Consider the following 25,342-nt stretch of genomic DNA (forward strand, 5'->3'; position numbering starts at 1 on the left):
ACGCTTTATAATAAAAATATTAGTCCATCCTTCCACCCAGTCCAGGTGTGGCCATAAAAGCATCTGAAGTTGTGGGAGAATTTTGCCACTTTTTGTAAATGTAAGCGTGTTGCTTACCAGGCGCTGAGACTCACAGTATGAAATGAGGTGACATAAACCTTATCTCCTCACAAATCCATAAAAATGGTGAGGGGCAAGGTTTAGCATATGCTGAAGGAAAACAGGCCAAAAAAAGAAGTTTGGGGAAAGAAAGTTCATGGGCATGCCTGTGTTTCCTATTAAAACATTATTAACAGACAAGAAAAGCAAATTTGACATTGAGGCAGTAACATTTGTTTACAAGGACATTTGAGTTCTTCATGTAGCCTAATACTGTGGTACTTCAACATATTACCCGTTGCATATAAAGTATATGCTTATTATATGTGTATTGAGAGTACATGACTTTCCAAATCTATTCACATAAAATCAGTGATTTTTAAATCATGATTTGAATATATGGACCTGTACTGTGCTTGGAATAGAATGACTTATTCAAATATATCTATAACAATTACCTGTCTTTCCTTGGTCTTCGTTTTTCTTCCTGGAGTGACTTCTAAAGAGAATGGAAGAATTAAAAAAATCCAATGATAATATCATCTTAATAAAATGTAGTCAAAATTATTGTAATATATTGTAATTATTGTAATAATTCCTATAAATCCATGAAAGAAACAAGCAAGTGGATACAATATTTTTAAAATCTAAAAAAACATAATTTTACTAGCTATGAGTTTGTGGTTACTTGTGCTTGTCTGGGCCTGGACTGGGTTAATCTTTTCATCCCATATGAAGAAAGAGGAAGCTGTGTGGAAAAGGGACCACACAGTGACCACACAGTGACCATCGTAAACAAGATTACAAAAAGGGATGAATGGGAACAAAATGGAAGGATTTCCACCCAAACGCGGTTGTGATTGATCAAGTTCATTAGACTGCTTGAATGTCCTGCTTACTTATTATCCTTGTCTGTGGATGAAAGCAGATGGGTGGATATTGAGGTGCTGGAAACCACAAAAATAATGGAAGTGGGACTTTGTAAACCTACAGGAGCCCATTTATGGCACAAAAGTAACAGGCATAGATGACAGATATTTTCGGTTAAGAACTTTATGTACCAAGCCCCCAAATTAGAATATTCAAGTATAGAAACAACTAGATATATTTTGGATAATACTTCATTCTGAATGCCAACAAAATGGTACTTCATTTTTACTACCTACGAAGCAATACTGTCTTTTGGACTGTAGCATTAGCTACGCTCACATATTTACATGTTGCAAAAGTATATATGCCTTGGGCAGTGCAACGGTGGCACAGTGGCAGCATTCTCGCCTGCCGTGCCAGAGACCCGGGTTCAATTCCCGGAGCCTGCCCATGTCAAAAAAAAAAAAAAAAAAGTATATATGCTTTTAAGGCGGAGAAAAGAAAGACCCCACTCATCTTGAACAAGATGAGTATATTATAATCATGCAAACCCTAATGCAGATATCAAGTTGGCTGGCCCCATAAAAGTGCAAGATAAAAAGTAATGACAATTAGTAATGGTTTGTAAATATTGGAGTTATTTTCCAGTATGTTTAGGTTCACAGTGAATCATTTTTTTGCATAATTTATCATTGAAACAATGTTGAATGAGTCAAACAGTTCATCGTTTCTTTTATTCTTACTGGTTGGCATTTTAGTGGGTGGATGAGGTAGAACTGACTGCTTAAATGCAGCATGCGTGTAGACCATTCAGGAAATATAACGTAAGGGGCAGGGACACCAGTTACACTCCTGTCCATCTTCCATTGCCTATTACTTCGCATTCTTGACCCAATGCCCTGGGCTAGTGGGTGCTTACAGCTCATTTAGTACCAGCGTAGGTACAGTGGCAGCTGGTAATGAGCCCTGGGACCAGGGTGGCATTGTGGTGAGGTGCTGCTGCTTTAATATGACATCATAGCTTCCTACAGGGCTCTGATTCTTTGGCCCATCAACTGAAAAAATGAACCCTTTTGAGCTTGGCAACAATTATTTATAGTCCAAATTATAATTGGACTATAAATTATAATAATTATATAATGTATTGGCTTAAATGATGCCAATACATTGTGTGACAGAAGTAGAGCTCTCCTTTATATAACCAAGAGTCAAATAGCATGCTGCCCTTGAACTCTTAAGCTGGCGAGAACCCCTTCTTATTCAGGATGTCGGTATTCCCCTCTGGGCGATGGCATATATAAATTGAATCCCTAGAAGAGGATATACCATCGGGGCTTATTTCATTCTTGTCTGTGATAAAACATTCAAATAAACTTTAATTCAGTGGTATAGCTTTGAAAAACTTATTTAAGATAAGAAGTAATTATCCAATTGAGTTAATAAAATAGAAGGTGTAAATAAGGAACAAAGAAAGCAAAAGAGATGTGTGTTAAGATGGAGCCTAAGTTTACCTCTCAGTCTTCTAGCAGCAAAGCTGAAAATGAAAGCTTGATTAGCTAAAGAGCATTCTTCATCATGAAGAAGGAAGTATATCAGTCCCACAAGGGAGATGATTTAATAAGAATTTTATTCCATGGGGCTTTATGTTGGGGACATTTATTACCAAGATGAACAATGTATTCGCTTACGGTTCTACTATGAAAATAAATAAGCATATGTCCTATGCCACTTTCTTTAGAACTGGAATAAGGAAGAAAGAGAAAGAGAGGGAGACAAGGCAATCCAAAGAAGAGGTTTTCTGGAGAGGGCGCTGCTGGAGAAGGCCTTTCAAAGGACCAACATCTGGACCCCTGGTTCCTTGGCCAGCTACATCCCCACCCACCTCCCGCCCCCCGACCAAAAGAATTCCATTTTATTGCAGAAGTTCATAATTCATATCCATTAAATCCCAGTGGATGCCATCTTACATTCCTTTTGGAAATTCAGTAACACTTGGTAGTCTTCCCAGGGTGAGGAAGGGAGTGAAAATGTAGAAATGAGAAACTTGGAACGGCCAAACTTGCTAGTGCTGCAGTTCAGGGAAGATACTGGAGAGCATAACAAAACTGGAAGTGATCTTCCACGTGACCATGTTCAATTACTTTTTTTTTTTTGAGCAAATTGTTGTTACTGTTGCTTCGGGGTGGGCAGGACACCCAGTTACAACGAGCCTGCCTGCTCAGCTCAGCTCCCCACGGCATATGTATCCCATGTGGGCTCTGCTTACTTTAGCTCTGGATATAATATTAGCTAGATTTCCTAGATGTAACAGAGGGAAAGCAACAAATGGTGAACAGCGCTGGTCAGAGTGGCTGTAAACAAAGTGATGCCCAAAGAGATACAGAAGCTTCAGGTGAAACAACGCAGAGCACAGCTGTCTGTGCTGGGCAAGAGGGAGGGCAATGATTTCCAAATCCCAGCAGCTCCTGTCACACAGGAGCTTTTTAATTTAATAATTTTCTAGTCACTACATTGAACCACATACTTCTAGTAACTCAGGCTGTGAGAGTGAACAAAGTCCCTGACTTCCTACTGTAAGGGGGGTGGGAGTGGGATTAGACAGGAGAAAAGTCTATGTAAAGAGGTGCTCTGAGGGGAAGTGAAGCAGGGCCGGGGGATGCTGACAGCCTGGGTGCTGCTTTACAGATGGACAGAGAGCCAGGGCACTGCCTTAGAGACAGAGAGCCAGGGTGCTGTCTTAGAGAGGGACAGAGAGCCAGGGTGCTGCCTTAGAGACGGACAGAGAGCCAGGGTGCTGCCTGAGAGAGGGACAGAGAGCCAGGGCACTGCCTTAGAGACAGAGAGCCAGGGTGCTGTCTTAGAGAGGGACAGAGAGCCAGGGTGCTGCCTTAGAGATGGACAGAGAGCCATGGTGCTGCCTTAGAGAGGGACAGAGAGCCAGGGTGCTGCCCTAGAGACAGAAAGACAGCCAGGGCACTGCCCTAGAGAGGGACAAACAGCCAGGGTTTTACCTTGGAGGTGATCAGAGATCTGCATGAGGTGATAAGCTTGGGTCATTAAGAAAAGGCATAAAACGTGCAGCATAATATATTTCAGGAAGACTTTCATGGTAACATTTAAGAATACAGAAAATGTTTCATTGGTTAAAAAGAGTGGGGCCCCATTATCCCTCTCCATTTCACTTACGTGTGACAGCCTGGACACTGGGTTGACTACTGCCCTAAAATGACATGTCCAAGCCTAAGTCCTACGTACCTTGTGGATGTCTCTTTATTTGGAAATAGGGTCTAGTTAAGGATCTCCAGATGAGAGCCTCCTGGATTTCAGGAGGGCCCTAAATCAAGTAACTCGTATCCTTATGAGAGACAGAGGAGGGGGAGCTGAGACATGGAGACACAGAGAAGAAGTCCATGTGGAAAGGGAGGTAGAGGTGGGTGCGTGGCAGTGACAAGCCAAGGCCACCGGGGACTGCTGGAAACCACCAGAAGCCAGGAGAGAGGCTGGAAGAGAGTCTCCTGTTGGCCTTCCAGAAGGGACCGACTCTGCAGACACTTTGATTCAGATTTCTGGCCTCCACAACTGTAAGAGTAGATTTCTATTGTTTGAAGCCCTCGTTTCCGAGGCAGTCTGTCACAGCAGCCCTGGGAAAATAATATGCATCCCCAAACCTGGTAGGGGCCACAAAAATGTGAATGCATGGTGTACTTTCATGTGTAACAATATGCTAGCTTTCTGTGATAATTTTTTTTTTATCACTAGTCTTGAAAGCCACAGATTTCAAGACTCAGGGTTGTAAAGAAAGTCACTAGTAGGGCACGTGATGGTGGAGCAGTGACAGAGTTTTCGCCTGCCATGCCGGAGACCTGGATTCGATTCCCAGTGCCTGCCTATGCAAAAAAAAAACCAAAAAACTAAAATAAAGTAAAATAAAATAAAAAGGTCACTAATAACTTAGGACGTATTAAAACTCTTTATATTAATTTTTTTAAAGTAGGCTTCCTGGGGTGGGGGTGTGGTGTGGCCAGGACTCATTTATGAAGCTTGGAATCTGCTCCAAAAATTCTCACTGACTGGTTGTTACTCATAAATGTTTCACCTCATTTCAAAGACTTTTGTAATTTTTCATATTGCAAATGCTATCTGTCATTGGAGTCATCACAATCAATTGTCGTTATCACAGGTAATAATGGTCATTGCTACTTAAATGCACGGTCAATAGGGAATGTTTGGAAGTTTCTAATCTTGTTCTCTGTTGTGCTTCTATTTCAGTGCATAAGAGAATGGCAAGCTATTTGCTGCTTTTTTTTTTCTTCCTAAGATTGTAGTAAAAAAAAACAATACTCTCAATCTGTATTAAGATTTTTATAGAGCAACAGTTAAATACAGCTATCTAAAATAAGCTACTTTCCTTCATTTACTCATGATTGTTTTGGTCTTTTATTTCTTTCCAGTCATTCAAACAGAAAAAATATTCATTGCATGCCCAGTCTGTGTCGGGCTGAAGGTAACAGGGAAACTCCCTGCCCTCGGGGCCCCGCATGGACCAGTCTTTAGAAGAACCTGTTACAAAGCGGGAGAATGGATGCAGAGGCAGGACATAGGAAGCCTCTTAATCCAGATTCGGGGGTGTCATAAGGCTTCCTGGAGAAAATGACCTCTAGGCTGGGAATGCTCGAGACATGCAAGGCAGGAAGAGAAAGGGGAAGTGGGTTTTAAGCTGAGGAAACAGCGTGTCAAAGGACAACGTGTGTGCACACAAGCTGAATGACAGCAGAAGGGTTGATGTGACCGGGTGGGGTGTGGTGTCAGAAGAGACGGGTATGGTGAGCCGAGGCTGGGAAGGTAAGCGGCCCGGACGCTGGCCGGCCTGTGCGCCTTGGGACTCTATCTTGGGCCAGTAGGAAGTGGTGGAAAGGTTCTTATCAAGGGTCCTGTGGCGAAGGCCTTGGCCGGAGCCTGGTCTTCATCCTGGAGGAGTCAGGGAGCCGTTAAAGGGGCTTTCAAAGGGGGACCGGGATCCTATGACAGGTTAGGGACACTGTCAGGTGAGGCCTGGAGGGGCTGAGCTCAGAGGCGGTTAGGAGGGGCTGGGGTACTCCAGGTGAGGCAGGATGAGTAGCAGCGGTGAGGGCAGAGGCGGGAGAAGACAGGGGAGAGCGTCTGTTGGCTGAAATCACAGCTTCCACGGATCGAGGGTCAGGAATGAGGGGGAAGGCAAGACCCAGGCTGCCTCCCAGGGCCTTGGTTCTGGTTTCTACATGGATGATGGTGCTTCAAGGAGGCTGGGAACGGGGCAGGGAGGGCAGCTGGTGGGGGTGAAGCCAGTGCGTGAGCAGGGGCTGTGAAGTCAGAGGTCTCTGCCAGTTCATGGTCCTGACAGCTCGAAGCGCCTTGTCTGTGGCCCAGGGCCCTCACGTGGGAGATGGGGACACCCCCTGCAGGGATGTTCCTAGGATGAGAGGTAACCCTTCTGCGAACTCCCCTCTCTCTAGGGTTGCACTATAAAATGTGCTCCCTAAATGTCTCCTTCCAGCCCTTCCCTTGTTTCTTGCCCATCTATGTGAAGGCCCTCTCTGGAGAGCCCCTCTGATGACATATCAGCAGAGAAAACTGGCCCATTCCTGGCTAGAATGGGGGTGGATGGTGCATGGGGAGGCTGGGTCCATGAGGAAGGGGCCGGAGGAGAGCACAGGCCCAGTTCCTCAACCACGGGAGGGGCAGAGGAGAGCACTCAGGTGCTTCTCCATTTGGCCAGGCCCTCCTCTGTGACAGGCCTCGGGTGGACACAGGGTTTCCACTGGCCTTCAGAGGCTGCTAGGTTTCCTACTGGATAGTAAGACTGAGCCACTCACATGTAGCAGATAATAGTATGTGGAATCTTCAGGGTTATTTAATGTTTTGGGTTTCCGGGGTCGTCTTGGAGGCCTCAATATTTTTGGCTCTTCTTCCTTAGGGGTACCTACAAGAAAGGTGATCATAAACAAGGATTCCACTTAAAAACTATCACCAAGCCATGTTTTCCTCTTGGGGTAACTAAGCAATTATACCCAAAATCTAGGACTAAAGCTGGGAGAAAAAGGAAACTCTTTGGTTTCCCCAACCGACCCTTATCACGTTCCTCAACATCTATTTCTCACTAGCTGTCCTGCTGTCTAGGACTATGAGAGGTTAGGGGAAGGAACGGAGGGAAAGAAAGGAATGTGTCCAGCAAGGAGGAATAGAACTTTAAATAGAACTTAAAGCACGAAGAGCCAAAGCTCCCAGGGAGACTTAGAAAAAGGGTTATTTTGCTCACAGGATCTTGCAGTCTCCTTCCTTCCTGTCCACCTGCCTGAGGCTGTTACCCACCCCGGCAGCCCCGCGGGATCTTCATCTGAAGTCCCCCTGTTAGGTGATAGCCTGAATGGGAGACCGTGGCTCGTGGCTCTTCTCTAAAACCATTTAGAACCTCAAGCTGTTGGGACTCTCAGATCTGCCTTTAGAACTGTATCCGTGGAAGAATCAAGGTCATTGTTGCTTTCTGCTCTTCCTGTCGATGTCATCAGGGCCTCAAAGCTGGAGTGACACGATCAGTGTTGTGATGATGCAGCTGTGATGATTCTCAGGCTCCCACAAAGAATTTTGGCTTTTAATGATTCCTGACTAGCCCGCCATGATATCGTGCAGAGATGTCTGCTCTGGGTGGGTGTTTAGCTGAGAGGAGCCTACACTCAACAGATACTTGAGAACACATGCCTTAGAGGAACTTTGGGGCAGTATAGATGATTACTGTGCATAAAAAGGGACCGCAATGATTCCTAATCCACAGATGTAAAAACACACAGAGAAACGGCATTGCCCCAAATCATACTAATCAAATCACTGATTTGATGTAATACCACGTGTAAACAACCGTGACTGGGGGTGTAAATCAGAGTCAGCCAGGATGGAAGGCTCAGAGATGTTTGATTTTCTAATCCTATGCCCAGCCTGCTAGGTGAATGTACCTTTCACAACAGCCTTTGCATCTTTACATTATCCAGCTCATTCAGTTGAAAATTAAAGGGAAATCACTGGATGACACGAGAGACCTGATAGTTGGGGAAACTGCATTGAGGTGTAAAGCAATGCTCATCAGAGAAAACAACAACCAGACATGACTATCCTTTTAGAATAAAACAAAAGAAAATGAGATGCTTGTTAATGAGGCCAAGTTGATAGAGACTAGAAACAGGAAGAGTGAAACCCCTTTTCCAACCAATCCTTGGAAGTCCAGCTTCCATTCTCTCTTTCCCTCTCCAGAAACGAGACAAAAGTGGAGGAGGGAGTCAACAGGTAACATGGCAAAGCCTGAATTCTTACCACCACCATAAATAGGGATCTTTTATTTTCCTTCCCCTCACTTAACCATCATTTTCAGTGCTGATTATTAAATAGCTTCTACTGGCTCTTGCAAAGTTTTACCAATTTAAACTCATTTGAATCTGAATGGTAAGAAACATAAAAATGCAATATCAAGTTAATATAGATTCTTAATACTTTTAGAAACATGGAAGTGGCCTGTGACAATTTTAACTTGGACTTAAAATTCAAATTAAAATATCAGAACATTACTATTGTGACATCAATTAATTTGCAGATGGCAAAGAATCTGAATAAATACTACCAGCGTGAAGAACAAAAAAGATTCTGGAAATAAAGACTGTCTTAATCTTGTCTCCATTTCCTCATCAAATGTTTCCAATTTTCAATTGTATTTCCTAAGCTCTACCGAAATCACATGTATCTCAAATGTCAAGGGTGACCGCTTTATTGCCAAGTGCAAAAGTCCTTCATGTGCCCTTATTATTTCTGACCTCATCATCATTTCACATTATTGACTACCCCCTGAGTCCATGGGAGAGGATGAGGCTTCTGAGGGCAGACCCTTATCTTACTTATCTTTGTTTTCCTGGCACTTGGGAAAACACTTGGCACAAAGCAAGTACTCACTAAAAGTTTGCTGAGTGAATAACTGACCTTCCCTTTGCCTCCTGGATTGAAGCATCTGCTCCCAATTCCTTGTGGTTTCTGCTGTGTGTCCCACACTGATAATTGTGGCAGAGTCTTAATCTGGTCTCCACGTTATCTCACAAGTGAATACCAGATTTTTCTTCCTTGAATATTGTGTTAATTATAAAAATTCCTTTTTTCAAAAATTTGTGATGACATATTTTTCCTTCTTTGTCAAGTCTAAACTCTGATTTTCCAAGTTTCTTACAATCTCAGAAGTTCTAATTTTATGTCCCACTTCCCTCTAAAATAACTCTCTGTTCCGGTCAGCCTGGTTCCCTCATTGGAATTCTGACACCCATATTTACAACAAAACTTTGTTTGTTCCCATCTTCTTGCAGAAAATTTTCTCATAATCCCATGTGAATCTTAAGCATCCTTTGATACCTGTCTCTAGGCTTTTCTCTTCCATGAATCTTTCACCAACTGTCCCATCAACTCCTTTTTTTGGGAGGGCCCATGGTACTTGCTGTCTGTTTAAATCACTCGAAACCTAATCTCATCCTTCTTTTAATGATTCTTACTGTTTGTACTTGCAATATATATATTTTTTATAACAGGGCCATGCCAGTTTGAAGCTACTTTGTACCCCAGAAAACCTATGTTCTTTAACCCTCATTCAATATTGCTGGATGGGATCTTTTAGATTGTTTCCATGGAGATGTGACCCACCCAATTGTGGGTGGTAACCTATGCTTAGGTGGTTTCCGTGGAGATGTATGTCCACCCATTGAAGCTGGGGTTGCTTACTGGAGTCCTTTAAGAGGAAACCATTTTGGAAAAAACTTTAGTGCCGACAGAGCCCACACAGCGAGAGACCCTTGGAGATGCTGTAGGAAAATGCCCCCAGGGAAGCCTTCTGCAATGAAGAGAGAAAGCTAGCAGAGGTCGCTGTACGCCTTGCCAGCTGAGAGAGGTTTCCAGAAACCAAAGGCCCCAGCAGATGCCAGCCTCGTGACTTCCCAGCTGACAGAAGTGTTCTAGACAGCATCAGCCTCTCTTGAGTGAAGGTAAACTCTTACTGGTGCCTTAATTTGGACATTTCCATGGCCTTAGAACTGTCAACTTGCAACTTAGTAAATTCCCTTTTTAAAAGCTGTTTCGTTTCTGGTATAATGCATTCCAGCACCTTACAAACTAAAACAGGGGCCCACATTTCTGGATGATAGGATCATGACTTAGTTCAAACTCCCTCCTGCATGTGGTAAGTGTTGGGAGATACTTAGAGATTTGAGTGATTCTGTGTTAGCTTAGAGACCAAGAGCTAAATGAATAATAGATAATATACTAGTGTTAACTGGATCACTATTGTTACTGGATATAAAAATAAATTCCTGATGCTTTAAAGACAAATGTAAATAAAAGAACCAAGCAAATTCTTGGAAGAAAATCTAAGGGACTTTATGAACAATCCAGGGGTAAAAACATCTTAACTAAAATTCAGAGATCATATAAAGAGTAGGCACATTTGTCTATCAAAAAATAGATGAAAACCTTTATATGGCTTGGAAGTCAAAAGACATTTGACAGATTTGAAAAAATATATTTACTACACAGATGACAAACAGAGTTGGTATTTGTAATACTCAAAGAGTGCTAACAAATGACTAAAAATATATAGCCCAACAGAAAAATGGACAAAAGACAGTTTGAGGTAAGCAAATCCAAAAAGCCAAAAAACATGGGAAAGGATCTGAAACCAGCAGCGGACAAGGAAATATAAATAAAAGTAATGAGATATCATTTACTCCAGCCAGATTGGAAAAGATTAAAAAAAGGATAACACTGCTGATGGGATGTCAGAAAAAGTATACTCACAGATTACTGAAGAAAATGTCAATTGTTAGAGCCTTTTAGAAAAGCTATCTGTCAAAACCAGAAATAACTTTCAACTCAATGACCTCACTCCTTAGACTGATCCCATAAAAATTAAAATCTCAGTATATAAAGACATTTTCAAAAATGTTTACTATAGCATTTCTCATAGTGGCGAAAATGGAAACAAAGTGAATATCTCAGAACAGGGAAAATGTATAAACTATTGGGATCCACTTATGGAATATTATGTGGCCATGAAAAAGGATGAATTAGAGCTATTAGAGCTATTCTGGTGAATGTGCAGGAATTCCTGCCAAGGCACTGCATTAGAAAAGCAAGATGCTTAGAATGTTTACATTATGATCCTATTTATGTAAAACAATGAAACTCTATTTGTGTATGTGTGTATAAATGCATGTACACACATCTGCAAAAAAAGTGAAAGAATACACATTACAAGGGCTCTTTCATAGGGAGACAGTAATAGGGGTTGGGGAGGGGTAACAGTGAGAAGGAAACAGGAAGAAAAGAGAAAAAAAAAGATTGCATTAATATAATGCATGGTATGGTCACATTTATATAAAATTATAAGTGTGCATATGGGTATGAATATATAGAAATAAATCGTTGAAATGTGCTGAGTTCAAAATTTGTGATTAATTCTTGTATCTATCAGAACCTGCTTTTAGTGTCACCTTATTGATTTTTTCCTTTACGGGGATCATCTGAAGCAGAGGGCTATTTTTGGAGAGTGTCTCCCTTAAGACATTGCCAGGCAGAGTGGGCAGGGAATTTATTGATGAAGGAAACGGAAATTATTGATGAAGGTATTTAACAGGGTCTGATTGCTCAGATTAAATTTCCCCAGACTATTTTCTATTTTTGAAGTACAAACTTCCCATGAATTTATCAGCAGACAAATATTTCAGAGGCAGAAATTTATTTTGTCCTCCAATGGCCTCCTGAATTTTTATTCCTCTGGGGAAGCACGCTGTCTACTAACGTCATCCTAACCCCTTAATTACAAAAGTGACATAAACATTTATAATCATAAATTATCAACAGCATATCAATGTTGGCACTAGCAAAATTAGGATTGTGACTGTGTGGTGTGATGTGCATGATAAATATCAGCTTGTAAAGGTTACTGCTATATTCAATAGCCAGAAGGTAAAATATTTATTTATATTGTGGTTCTGGCAATAATTTCCTTAAGTGTTCTAGTTTATAAGAACACACACTTTTTTTGAGAATCAATGGGCAAAGGAGAAAGATGACAGATTTAAAACTTGGTACCAATATTTGCTTTAGAAAATTCAGTTTAAGCACATATCCTCATTTTAATAATTACACTATTTTACTTACGTATACATGCAGAGTTTATAATTTGCCTAAATAGGGCATGTCTAAATAAGATAGTAGCAGAACAGCAATGCACTGATGTTATTGTAATCGCTTTAAGAAATCTCCTTTTTAGTGTTTGTAAATTTCCACTGCTCTTGCCAGCCTGTGACCTTGAAGCAAGATGGTGGGCCACGGGAAATCCATGACTTCAGGTTCACAGGGTCCCACCCTTGTCCTGGCTGCACCCTCACCCTGCCCCTCAGCCAGGCCACCACTCTGGCGTTGAGAGCCTGGGGGGCTTGGCTCCATTTCGCCCTGCTCCTTTCTGCTTTGCCCCATCAACTTCTGGAGGTATTTTCATTTCTCATGGTCGCCATGTTTATCAGTCAGGATTCTCTAGGGAAACGAACTGATAGACAATATGTGTAAATGTTATACTATTTTCATAGGAATTGTCTCATGTGACTGTGGGGATGGGCAAGTCCAAATTCTACAGGGCAGGCTGAAAGCCAGCATCTTTGATGAATGTCCTCCATGAATTCTCTAGAATCTGTCTGGCTGAAGGAGAGATGGAAATTCTCCCTCTAACTGCTGAAATCATCACTTCTCCTTTTAAAATCTTCAACTGATTGCATGAGACTTCTCTCATTGTTGAAGGCAACCTCCTCCGTTGACTGTAGAGGTCATTAGTCATTGATGGCTACCAACTTCCTGGTGATTTAAGTCCATGAAATGTCCTCACAGTAACAATCAGGTCTTGACCAAACAACTGGGCGCTGTAACTTGGCCAAAAGCTGACGCATTAACCTAACCAACATGGCATGGATTTGACCACTATGGGTTGCCTGTGTTCTTCTGAGTTTACCGGGGGTGAAGAGTTTTAAGGGTAGGTGCTCCCCCGGCCCCAGTGTTCTTACCCATAGGGGATGATTTACTGTTTAGCAGCTCAGACTCTCAGCCTTCGTCTGACCTTCTCTGTAGGATATGAACCCAGGCCCCCGTTTTGAACAGCTCACTGATGCCTTTAGTGCATTCCTTTTCTACTACCTGATTATGCCCCCAGCTTACACTTGTATCTATCCTAGAGATTATGGGCTTGAAGCTTTTGACCACTCTCTGATTTGGGTTCTTTGCACTAATACCCAGACCCTCGACAGTTGAGCTTTTAGTTTTTGAATTACACCCTCAGATTGAGGCAAGGAGCTGATGCCCCTGGCCTGTTCCTCCCTCTCTTCTTGTTATGCCACAAGGCAAACAGGAAAAGAAGTCAGCCACGTTGGGGATGAGGAAGAGGGGAGGACAGGAGATGCACTCTCTGAACTATCATTTGTCTCTTGGACTTGAACACTGTGTATCTGCCATTTCACTGGGCTGAGGCCATGGGTTAGAGTTTTCAAAGGCTAGATTTGTTGTCATCCACGGGGTTAGATGACATGCTCCCAGGCTTGTTTTCACTGTCATCAGAAGAAGGCACCAACAGAGAAGCATCTGAGGATGTACACAATGCTGATGATGTTTTGAGAGCCATCTTTGTTGGGGCTAGTTGGCTGTCATGCTGACCACTGTGACTACATGTGCTGTGTACAGTCATTCCAGGGATACTGTCTAGCCATCAAAATATGTGCTCACCTGCCTGGAGAATAAGGAAACTCAAGACCCCCTAATTATACTCTGGTTGTTTTTCAAAATAATACTGATCTTCATCCAGTTCATAAATTTTTGAGTATATAGCCTGAGTATAAAACCTATCTTAATTATACCCCAAAGAACCAAATTTTAAAAAATTATTGACTGTCAACAGTAATTTTCTATGATTTTAAAACGCAGTATTTTTTTTTCTTGCCCTCTGCTCAGGCTTTATAACACATAGACCACAGACTTTTTGGATTCACATCAAGGTGAAATACACCAATATTATTTCTCACAAGTGTACATCTGGTCATGAGCATGGTCAGAGGAGATGCTATTATGGATTGAATTGTGTCCCTCAAAAAGATACATTGGGTGGTGAGATGGTGGCTCAGTGGCAGAATTCTTGCCTGCCATGCAGGAGACCCGGATTCAATTGCCAGTGCCTGCCATGTTAAAAAAAACAAAACAGAAAACAACCATATGCTGAAGTCCTAGCTCATGGTGCCTCGTTTGGAAATAGGGTCATGGCGGATGTAATTAATTACATTAAGATGGATCATACCAAAGTAGGGTGGGCCCTTAATCCAATGACTGCTGTCCTTCTAAGAAGAGAGGAGACACATACAGGTACGGGGAGAAGGCCACGGGAAGACAGGTGCACAGACTGAAGCAATGCAGCTAAAAGCCAAGGACCCCCCAGGATTGCCAGCAAACCACCAGAAACTGGAAAGAGGCAAGGAAGCCTTCCCCCCTGCAGGTTTCAGAATTAGTGCGGCCCTGCCCAACACTTGATTTCAGATATCTAGCCTCCAGAATGGTCAGGCCATACATTTCTGTTGTTTTAGGCCACCTGGTTTGTGGTACTTTGCTATGGCAGCCCTAGGACACTGAGGCAGAGGTCAAGCAAACTTTCAATGGCTTTAAACAGCCTGAAAACAAAGATGACATGTCTGGAGATGAAGCTCTAGTCTTATCACACATGGCTGGAGAAGCTCCACACCACATTACAGTAATGTTATTCACATACTTGGCTTTAAACAGAAGTGAACTCTGACCATCTCGGTCGGTGATCTTGTTTCTCCCTTAGCCAGTTGCTCAAGCTTTCCTGGGGTACTGTACTTTAGGCGCTCTTGGTAATGAACCTTTTTCAGTGTGGGTGGATTAACCTGATTTAGTCACAGTACTCCAATTCCAATTCTGCAATATTTTACCCTCTAGTTGGATTAGCCAAGGTTATTATTTGAAAAATGAATTTTAAGGGCTGTTAATATTCCACATGTGAATGTAGCATTACTTATTAATCATTCTCTTGTTGTCCAATTTTATTTTTTGGCACGTTCATAAATTTTTCTTTTTCAGAGCTTATTATTTCCTTAGGCTATGTTTCCATAAGTGGAATTACTGGAGTCATCGATATAAACTATTTCAATTTTTTTTATATATTGCCAAATTGCATTTCAAAATGCCGACTCTTTACAGTCTTACCCTTAAGAGCTTCAGAATAATTGAATAAGCACATTCGCATCACTGTTAAATCTTTTTATTTTTAATTCTTGCCATTCTGTAAGTAAAAATAGTGACTTGTTTTTAATTTGCACTCTATTTCTAGAATGGTCACATATATGTCTATTTTTCCATGGGTACTTTTTCTCCTGTAAGTAAGTTAACGTCTTGTTCATTTTATCATTGCAGGACTTAATATTTTTCTCAATGATTTTTAAGAGCTCCTTCTACATTACACATGGATGTTAACCCTTTTATATTTGTTCTAAATATTTTAACCAGTCTGTCATTAGTTCTTTAACTTTAAGGAATGCTTTCCAGGAGGCTTTAATGTTTACACAGTCCAAATCTATTATAGTTTTCCTTTGTAATCCTTCTATTCTCATGCTTTGTCCTTTTCGAAGCAGAGAAGACTCAATATTTAGTTCATGACATCTGGTTTCTTTTGGCTTGTTTATTTGTTCATTTTATTTCTTATATTTAAATTGTGAATGTATCTGGAAAATATTTGTGTATTAAGCATAAGGTAAGATCCTGTCTTATTTTTACTTCCCCAAATCAGAAAAATTTAAACATTATTTGTTGGATAACACATCCATTAATTATTGGTTTGTGATGTACCTTTTATTAAATGAAAGGTCTTTTATAAATATCAGGGTCAGTTTTAGGGCCATCTATTCTGTTCATTAAACTGTGCTTGATTTTTTTTATAGCAGAGGCAAAAATTTTTAATTAGTACAGCTTTATATTATTGATTTACTATCTAATAAGGAAAGTCCTCATTTATAATTATTCTTATCTTCCTGAAATTTACAGATGATCTCTAGGGACATTGTCAGATGTTGCAAAGAAACTCTCATTATGATTTTGAATGCACTATTTTGAAACTTTAGATGTTAATTTTAGAGTGATCATGTTTACAATATCTTGTATTCTATCAAGAAACACAATATGCCCTTCCATTAGGCACTTATTTTTCATCTCTTTGTGGTTTTCTTGCTAGTTTTATTTCAAGGCATTTAATTTTTAAAGTATTATTATTGCCAATAGGCTCTTCTTCCATCATAAATTTTAACAGGGAAGAAGACATATATCTCTTTATTGAACTCTGTTGCTAGTATTAATCATTATTTGGTTCAGTCTTTGCATTTTTAAGGCCAAAATTCACGACTACTAATACACTTACAATCTTGTCTTTTCAATAGTCTGCAATTTAGAAATGTCTGTTGACCGTTTTGTTGCATGAGCTAGAAATTCTCACAAATATATAAAGTGCTGTTACTGAGCATCCTTATCTTAACCCTGCTTTTTGATGAGACTGCTTCCAATGTTTTGCTGTTCATTATGATGTTGACAATTGATTTAAGAAACATATTCTTTCCAGGACTGTAGAATACCCTTCTACTCCTAGTTTAGAAAGAGTTTGCTTTTCATCAGGATTAGGTGTGGTAGTTAGATTCAGCTGTTAACTTGGCCAAGTGAAGGCACCTAGTTCTGTTGCTGTGGACATGAGCCAATGGTATGTGAACCTCATCTGTTGCTAATTACATCTGCAGTCGGCTAGGAGGTGTGCCTGCTGCAATGAATGATGTTTGACTTAATTGGCTGGTGCTTAAATGAGAGAGCTCAACGTAGCACAGCCCAAGAGCTCAGCATACCCCATCTCAGTACTCACAGCTCAGCCCAGGCCTTTGGAAATGCAGAAAGAAATCACCCCTGGAAAAGTTGTTGGAACCCAGAGGCCTGGGGAGAAGGCCAGCAGAGATTATCCTGTCCCTTCCCATGTAAGAAAGAACCTCAGATGAAAGTTAGCTGCCTTTCCTCTGAAGAACTAATGAAATAAATTCCCTTTTATTAAAAGCCAATCCATCTCTGGTGTGTTGCATTCTGGCAGCCAGCAAACTACAACACTAGGCATTGGACTTTATAGGAAACTGTGGCAACAGCTATGAAGACGACTTTTTTCTTTTGACTTTTTGATGTGATGTGACAGTAATATGCATTTTTTTGTACAAGATTTTAAATGTTCTAATGTCAATTAGCATTATACTTGCAGTTTTATCTCTAAAGCTCCATAACTGAGATTGATCCACTTTAAGAAAATGTAATTTGTCAGACTTCGGTTCTAGGCTAGATAAACTTCATAAAATAGTTAACTTTCTTTATTTCTCTCTTTTTCTTTTTGCAAATAAATCACATAGTATGGGAGTTATTTGTTCCATGAAAGTTTAAATGATGATTTTGCCTAAAATGCCATGAGTTTCTGGAACCTTCTTTTGTTGGTAATTTTTTTAAAGATTTACTGTCATATTTACTTCCTTCTTAGAAATTTATATTTCAGCCCAGACTATGTGGAAATAATCGTATGCCAATATTTTAATATTCTCAATTATAGTTGTTATAATCTTGTTCTTATTTCTGTTTTCTATGACTTTTTTGTTTTTTTTTGCATGGGCAGGCACCGAGAATCGAATCTGGGTCTCCAGCATGGCAGATGAGAACTCTGCCTGCTGAGCTACCGTGGCCCACATGACTTTCTTTTTTAATTGCCCATTTTGTTGTTTAATTAAAAAAAGAACAACATGATCTTAGCTCTATTTAGCTAATTGGTATATTTCTGTCATCATTACTTTTCTTGCCCATTTTTACTTGGGTTGAGTATTTTCATTTTCCTTTTTTCTTTTTTTTTAATTTCTTAACTGACTTGCTTTTTTCACCTCTTTTCCCTAATTATGAACACACAACAATTTGAATTTTCCTCTGAGTACAGTCTGGCTGGATCCTTGTCATTTTTTTTTTTTTTTGACATGGGCAGGCTTTGGAAATTGAACCCAGGTCCCAGGCACAGCAGGCAAGAACTCTGCCACTGAGCCACTGGTGTACTTCCCTATTCACAGTTTTTATATGCAGTTATTCTAATTTTTATTGTTTTGAAAAAGTTTATAGCTCTAATTCCATTTTATTCACTTAGGATTATGTTACTGATTTATAATTTTCAGATTTTTTCATTTCTATATTAATTGCATCATGGTCAGAAAATGCAATCTGGCTTAATTCTGATTTTTGGTTTATGGAGTGGCCCAGTATATGTACAATTTTAAAAATATGCCAGATATTTAAAAACAAGGCATTTCCTTTGTGGGATAAGAAATTATAAATATATTATATATGAATTTAACCTTATTGATTTTATTATTAAATATGCTAAATAATTTCTCTTTGAATCAATCTTTTGTTGCTAAATAAAATGTTGTCAAAATATATAAACAGGTTCTGTTAAAAGTGTCACTTTATTTTCAAATGTCATAAAGATTGTAAGCTACAATACTAGATTCTTCACAAAGACTTAAATTATGTGTAAATGAAAAGGTAATTTGATAACTCCTGTAAAGTAAACCTTTTTAAGTCTCTCTAATCTTCCTTAGGGAATCACAACCTAATGAAAAGGCAGTCTCCAATTTCTGAATCAAGGAGCTACAGTGAAGAAATGTAAGAAGAAAATGTCATGCTGCAGAGTATGCTAAGCCTTTATTTTGTGTAAAGGGTGTATTTTATTGTGTGTACAGATATTTGTATTATATTGGGAATTTCCGTTTAGCCTTCCTTTTTTACTCTTTAAGGTTATCAACTATATTAAGATGAAAATAAGGGCTGGGGCTAATAAGACCTCACTAACCACATTTAAATCTTATGCAACTTGAAAAGAGATCCATCGTCATGTACCTTGTGAAGCTTTTACTCTGCAGGTCTCCAGGGAACTTCTCAATGCTGAAAACTAAAATAAGGGGAACAAACCTTCACATATCTTCGAAAACAACAAATCTTCTCTAATGCCACTCAGTTATAATTTCTTTTCCTAAGTACGAAAACTCTAAAAAAATGCTGAGGCTGGGATATGTACTAATAAGACATTATTAAACCTAAATATAAATATACATAAATTTATATAGCTATAAATTCAGTTTCTGGTGCTATTGACATCATTGTTCTTTTTGCATTCCTTTATCAAAAATTTAATGGGGCAGTGGGAGAAGAGATATTGTTATAACTTTTCTACATTTGAGTTAGCTCTAGTTCAGAGTGGATAAAAGTATGGAATGAGAAATAACGTGGGTGCAGAAAATAAGAGTTCCATCTAAGGTCAAGTATTTTGTCTGAACTAATTCAGTGAACTCACCAGGAATCTATATTTTAGTGTATAAACTTATGTAAGGCAAACTACCTTTTTTTTATTTTTCAATTTCACTGACATCTTTATTATTGCCTTCCTCTTGCTTGCTTTGGGTTTACTGTGTTCTCTTTTTCTAAGTTCTTCAGGTGGGAGCGTAAGTTATTTATTTGAGACATCACTTCTTTTCTAATCTACTCATTCAACTTGACCTTATGGTTCGGCAGGGTAGGAGTTCGGGTCCCCACATGGTCTCCACTGATGCCACTGTTACCACTGGGTGATGGTGAAAATCCTGACTCCACTAGGTCTCCTCCAGTGCCACCCCAGAAGGGAGGTGGAAGGGCAGCTTGTCACTCCGGGGTGGGGGTTCGAGTCCAGGATCCTCAAGGGTCTTCACTGACACCACAGAGTCACTGAACCTTGTTATCAGCTGGTGGGGAGGAAAGTCCCAGCTCCCCACTTGGCCTTTTCTGAAACTATAAATTTGTTCCTGAATGTAGGGACAAAGCATTCAGTCTTGAACTCCTAAGTATAATGCTGGTTGTAGGTTTTATGCAGACACTCTTTATTAAGGTGAGGGAGTTCCCTTTCTCCTAGTTTTCTGAGAGATTTTATCCTCAATGGGTATTGGGTTTTGTCAAATGTTTTTTTTCTGTGTCAATTGATATGATCATGTGATTTCTCTTCTCTTTAGGGTTGCATGTTCTAACAATAGATCATTTTAGGCAAACTACCTTTTATATAGTTAGTATTTAATATAATTAAAATACTAAAAAAGTAATGATTCTTGCTAATTTTCTTTTCTTTTTTTTGCTTGGGCAGATAACAGGAATCAAACCTGGGTCTCCGACATGGCAGGCAAGAATTCTGCCACTGAGCCAACATCACACTGCCTGATTCTCACTAATTTTTAAGGTCATCAATAAGATAATTTCTTTTTGGGCACGGAAGAATTTTTCTACTAATTTTTTAGCATTTTGGCTAATTTGTATTATTTATAAGACAGAGAGGTAGTAAATTAACCATGGTCGATAAGGATTCTCCCAAGGCATGTTTAGTGTAAAGCACTATCACTCCTGAAATCTTTTTGCTTTCTATTCTTCAAGAAAAAGTATTCCTGTAAAATATACAATTCAACATTGAGCTACATTGCTTTCACATGAATTATGTACATTTTTAGATACACGTAGAGAGGTACTCTCGGATAGTCTACAAAATACATTTCTAGATGTCAGCATTATAATGCTGAAATGATATGCATGCCAAAAGAATAAAGGAGATAAAATTTGCATTATCATAACTACATACTTCGGGGTTATTGTATGAATCTAAACGTCATAACAGTTTAAAAATAAACAGAAAAAATCACTATTTTTTCACTATGTTTAGTCTGAGAGACATATAAGTATATTAATTATATCAGATCTGTGCATTCCTGGCAAAAGACAGCAGTGATTTGGTTTTGAGCTAACCAATAATATAATGCAAATGAAGCACGGGAATTATAATAGTGTCCTTATTTGTTAACCTTGAAACCCATTAAAAAATTATGGCCTGTGGATGGTCTTGCTTCTTTGTGAAGGAGAAAGGGACCACGTTTTCATGTTGCCAGGGTTTATTTGTTCTGCAATTACTCTCTTGCTTATTTTGTTCATGAGTTGCCTCAGCACAAATTGCCAGGTGTACCATAATTAAGAAGAAAAACATCCCCCCAAAGGAACACTTTACTGACCATTGAGGGAGAAATAATGAAATGCAGGTGATGTCTCTGTATACCTATGAACACAACAGCATTTATGAGGATCTATAATGGAACAGCCATGCTCTCGTGACATATCCTATATGATATTTATCTTGATGAAAATGCAGGTGCATTAGCTTATATCAGTTTCAATTCATAGCAACTACCAAAACAAAAAAAAGTAAACAGCTCCTAGGTTCACTGTATTTTATTTTTAAGCTTCTTAGCTTTCATTTGAACGTAATTTTACTACTGACACGTTTGCACATGTAAAAATACATCAGAAATTTTTCAAGTTAATTTTAACAAGCTAGGACTTTATTTTATATGTCTCCCTTACAAAACAAGGTCACAGCTTGCTCAAATTAACTTGAAAAATTTAGCTATCCTTGCTTATTATACATACTTCCTAGGGATTTCTTTGGAATAGGGAGAGAGTTTTCCAGGCCACTTTACCAAACCCAGCTGTGGCTTACTGCATTCTTAAAACAGGGTTGGGTGTAGCAATTATTGGAGGATGCTTGTTAATTTTTGAGCAGGATGAGAAAATTACAATTTCAGGAGACTCTTAGGATACCTTGATGGTGGGTTCTAGTTTGCTAGCTGCTGGAATGCAATACATCAGAGATGGATTAGCTTTTAATAAAGGGGGATTTATTTCATTAGTTCTTCAGAGGAAAGGCAGCTAACTTTCAACTGAGGTTCTTTCTTACGTGGGAAGGCACAGGGTGATCTTTGCTGGCCTTCTCCCCAAGCCTCTGGGTTCTGACAACTTTCCCCAGGGTGATTTCTTTCTGCATCTCCAAAGGCCTGGGCTGAGCTGCGAGTGCTGAGATGAGGAATGCTGAGCTGCTTGGGCTGTGCTGCGTTGCGGTCTCTCATTTAAGCACCAGCCAATTAAATCAATTGCAGCAGGCACGCCTCCTAGCCGACTGCAGATGTAATCAGCAACAGATGAGGTTCACGCACCCTTAGCTCATGTCCACAGCAACAGAACTAGGTGCCTTCACCTGGCCAAGTTGACAACTGAATCTAACTATCACCATGGGATTATTTGTAAGTGAACTTGATTATAGTTTTGCAGATGAAACTTTTCATGGGGTGGGGTGGGAGGAGGGGAACAGTTCCCAAGAAGGGCAACTGCAGGGATGGCCATTGGACGGCATGTTAACGCCCCCGGGCCGTCACCCCAGTGCGCCTTCACTCTTCCTCAGCTGCTGAGAGCATCTGCTTTAACTGCCAGGACCCAAATTCCATGCTTAGCACTTTCGATTCCCTACGGAGCAGGACTTCCATAAATTATAAACCTCCTTTTCTGACTGGAAGGAGCCTGAAAGCAGATGTGAATGTGAAAAAATGCATCCTACACCTGTTCCATCGGCCGCCACCCTTCACTCGGCTGCAATGCTTGGAGGAAATTAAGCCGCTTTCCAGCCAACGGATAAGCAGTTACCGAAGGTCTACAGTGTGATGAATAAATGTGCGAGGGTGAGAGAAAAATGGGGATAAAGCACAGGACGTCATCCTGCTCACAGGATTGAAAGTCTATTTGAGGAAGACAATCGTGGTACTGAGTATCCAGTCCTTTCGACAGACGTGCAACTCACCACACACGTGTGTGATGTTTGTGGGCGTGTGCAGATAACTGTGGGGCGCACTGGGAAGTGGAGGGACAGGGAATTCTTGATTAAACATGCCAGGTGACGGGCCAATTCGGGCTGTTGTATAAAGAAAACCAGTCCATGATTTCGGATGGAGCTGGCCTGTGGAGAAACAGAACATTCTGGCATACGCGAGAGAACCTGGATCCAGGGCAGGGATTAACTGTTGTCCAACTGTTGGCTGGCCCAATGCTGCTACCTCAGTTTGACTTCTTTGAACTGGGTTTTACAATAAAATTTTATGAGGCTATTCAAGGCGTTTTTTGAAAACAACTGCCAGATCATTAAAATATACGGACAGAGCCTATACTCATTGTAAAAGTCTATCAGATATTGGCAGGAATTTCCTAAGAAGTAGCCAGTGATTGTTTGTACCCCGTTTCCTACCTGTGTCTATTCTAATGTTTAAATAACTTCTGGGAATTCAGTAATTATTAATGCACAGTCAATTCCATGGGTCCTTTTGAGCTCTCTTCTCACTAGCTCTCACATTTTTCTTCATACCGCTTTCTTAAAAGCCCCCCGCCCCCGGCTTCTCAGGGACTAGGATTCCCTGGTTTTCCTGCCCCCCTCTCCAGCTGCTTCTCTTTGCTGACTGCCCCCCACCCTGAACCCCTGAACTGGAGCTCTTCTGGGCTTGCCCTGTGGCATTTCTCTCTTCATTCCTGCAAGTTTGAATGATACCCATATCTGCTCCATGTCTTTGATTGCCACCCACCTGTCCAACTGCCCATCCGACAGGTGCTTGAATGTCTCAAAGCTCCTTATATGCAACGTGCCCTGAGGGACCTGCCCTCCTTACCCTAACATTCCCGGGAAAGCTGTCTCTCACCTCAGCTCTCCTTTCCCACTGCGGGCTGGGTCAGCTGTTCACACCTGGACCCTGCACCTGCTCACACCCACTCTCCTTCTCCTCCCCCACAGTACCTGGACCTCGCTGTCCCCACCTCCCCAGAGCTGCACGGGAAGCCTTTCCCGCTGCTCTGGCCATTCGCTTCGGCTCCGGTGGGTCAGCAGCCCCTGGGCACTGCCCATCGGCTGCAGCCAAGTGGAGGGGACCCAGCCCTGCCTCTCATCATTAACTCTCTTCTTAGCAGCAGGAGGCTCCAGAGAGCAGTGGGTGGAGAGTCCCACAGGCCGTTTGGAGTGCAGCTTTGTATTTTATTGTTTAAGCTTCACCATAATTCTTGACTTGAAAATAATGTGGCAGGATAATGTACAGAAATGAAATTATATTTTTCCTTTCCTCTGTGTGAGGCAAAGAGCCAGGCTCGTTGTGTTTTTGTGGCTTCAGGGATTTTTGCAGGGCAGAAACCAGACACTGCATGAAGTTGGCAGCTCTTTCTGGCTCCTGGAAAAGCAGTGTTCCTTGTAGAAATGACTCTGGGCATCTGTAAGGGCTGGAGAGAGGGTGGAGGGTCGGGGAGAAGGCGAGGGAAAATCAATGGAGATTCTCCCAGATGGAAGTCTGCAGTGCCAGAGGAGCTGGACCGCTGACCTACTTGTGGCATTGCCTTGGGTAAGACGGCTGCAGAGAGGACCCCTACCTGGGGTGTGGGTGGAGAAGGTGAATCACCATCTCCAGGGGCCTCCTGCCTGGGGAGGGAGCAGCCAGCCTCCAACTTGAAAGATCCATGGAGGCCAGCTGGGATGTTGGGGCAAACACATGCTCGAGAGGCTCTACCTGGTACGTTAATGTCTAAAGCCCCAGGGCCTTTGCATAACCCTGGAGAGGGGCAGGACTGATGAATACTGAAATCAAATTCCCCACAGAGTTGTTGGAATGGGGACAGTGTAGCGTGGATTATCAAAAGAAAATTTAATACTGTGATATTTTTTGTCCATCTGGGTTTGTTCGTCTGAATTGACATTTGGACTGTCCACACTATATTCAAAGCTTCCGACGCTAACAAAAGGCCTGGAGATGTTTCACTTCTTTGCTCCCTCTCACCAAACATACACCCTGGGCCCTGCTCTCTGCTCCACCCCCTTTCTATTTCCATCTGGCTTCATGTGCTAAGTTCTAGTTCAAGTGTATACAAGGAAAAAGGAAAAGACGAAAAAGAAAAAGGTAGAAGAATGAAGTCAGAGAAGGTGGGAGGGATGTAGAATACCCTGGAAGATGCATATCTGATAAGTGGAATGAAATGCTTTCCTTAAGACACTTAGGACTGGGTCACCTCAAACCTGCCACACAATACAGGTGGAAGCCAATAAACAAATAACGTCACGAATCGGGCATTTTTTCCCCTTCAGGAAATTCTGACTCAACTGAGTTTTACCTGCAAGGCGCTGATGAGAAGAAACCCGCCTATTAATTGGCTTATGGGGACAGACACCCAGGTAAAGAGGCTTCGGCCGCTGTGGTAAAGTCATTTCATTCAGTTTTTTCTGCAGAATGAAACATTCTTCAGATAACTGTGATATCTAAAAAGAAGGCCACGAGTCAGGTTACATCAAGGGAAAGAATTG

At 41.0% G+C, this 25,342-nt stretch overlaps 1 protein-coding gene and 1 long non-coding RNA gene across 2 annotated transcripts in view; one reads left to right on the plus strand and one right to left on the minus strand.

The window, feature by feature from the left end:
• The window catches only part of MYO3A (myosin IIIA), a 241,079-nt gene that overhangs the window by 8,050 nt on the left and 207,687 nt on the right, over window positions 1-25,342 (minus strand). The window contains exons 29-31 of the mRNA XM_077153504.1: window positions 25,153-25,297; window positions 6,822-6,928; window positions 558-598 (exon numbers count right to left, since the gene is read on the minus strand). Coding sequence (XP_077009619.1) covers window positions 558-598; window positions 6,822-6,928; window positions 25,153-25,297 — 293 coding nt within the window. The remainder of the gene's footprint in view (window positions 1-557; window positions 599-6,821; window positions 6,929-25,152; window positions 25,298-25,342) is intronic.
• On the plus strand, window positions 9,771-20,470 carry LOC143677495 (uncharacterized). Its single transcript, XR_013172631.1, has 3 exons — window positions 9,771-10,010; window positions 18,723-18,786; window positions 20,291-20,470. It is a non-coding gene; the product is annotated as an uncharacterized LOC143677495 (long non-coding RNA).

Source organism: Tamandua tetradactyla, chromosome 1 (assembly GCF_023851605.1).
Source record: "Tamandua tetradactyla isolate mTamTet1 chromosome 1, mTamTet1.pri, whole genome shotgun sequence".
Classification (NCBI taxonomy): domain Eukaryota; kingdom Metazoa; phylum Chordata; class Mammalia; order Pilosa; family Myrmecophagidae; genus Tamandua; species Tamandua tetradactyla.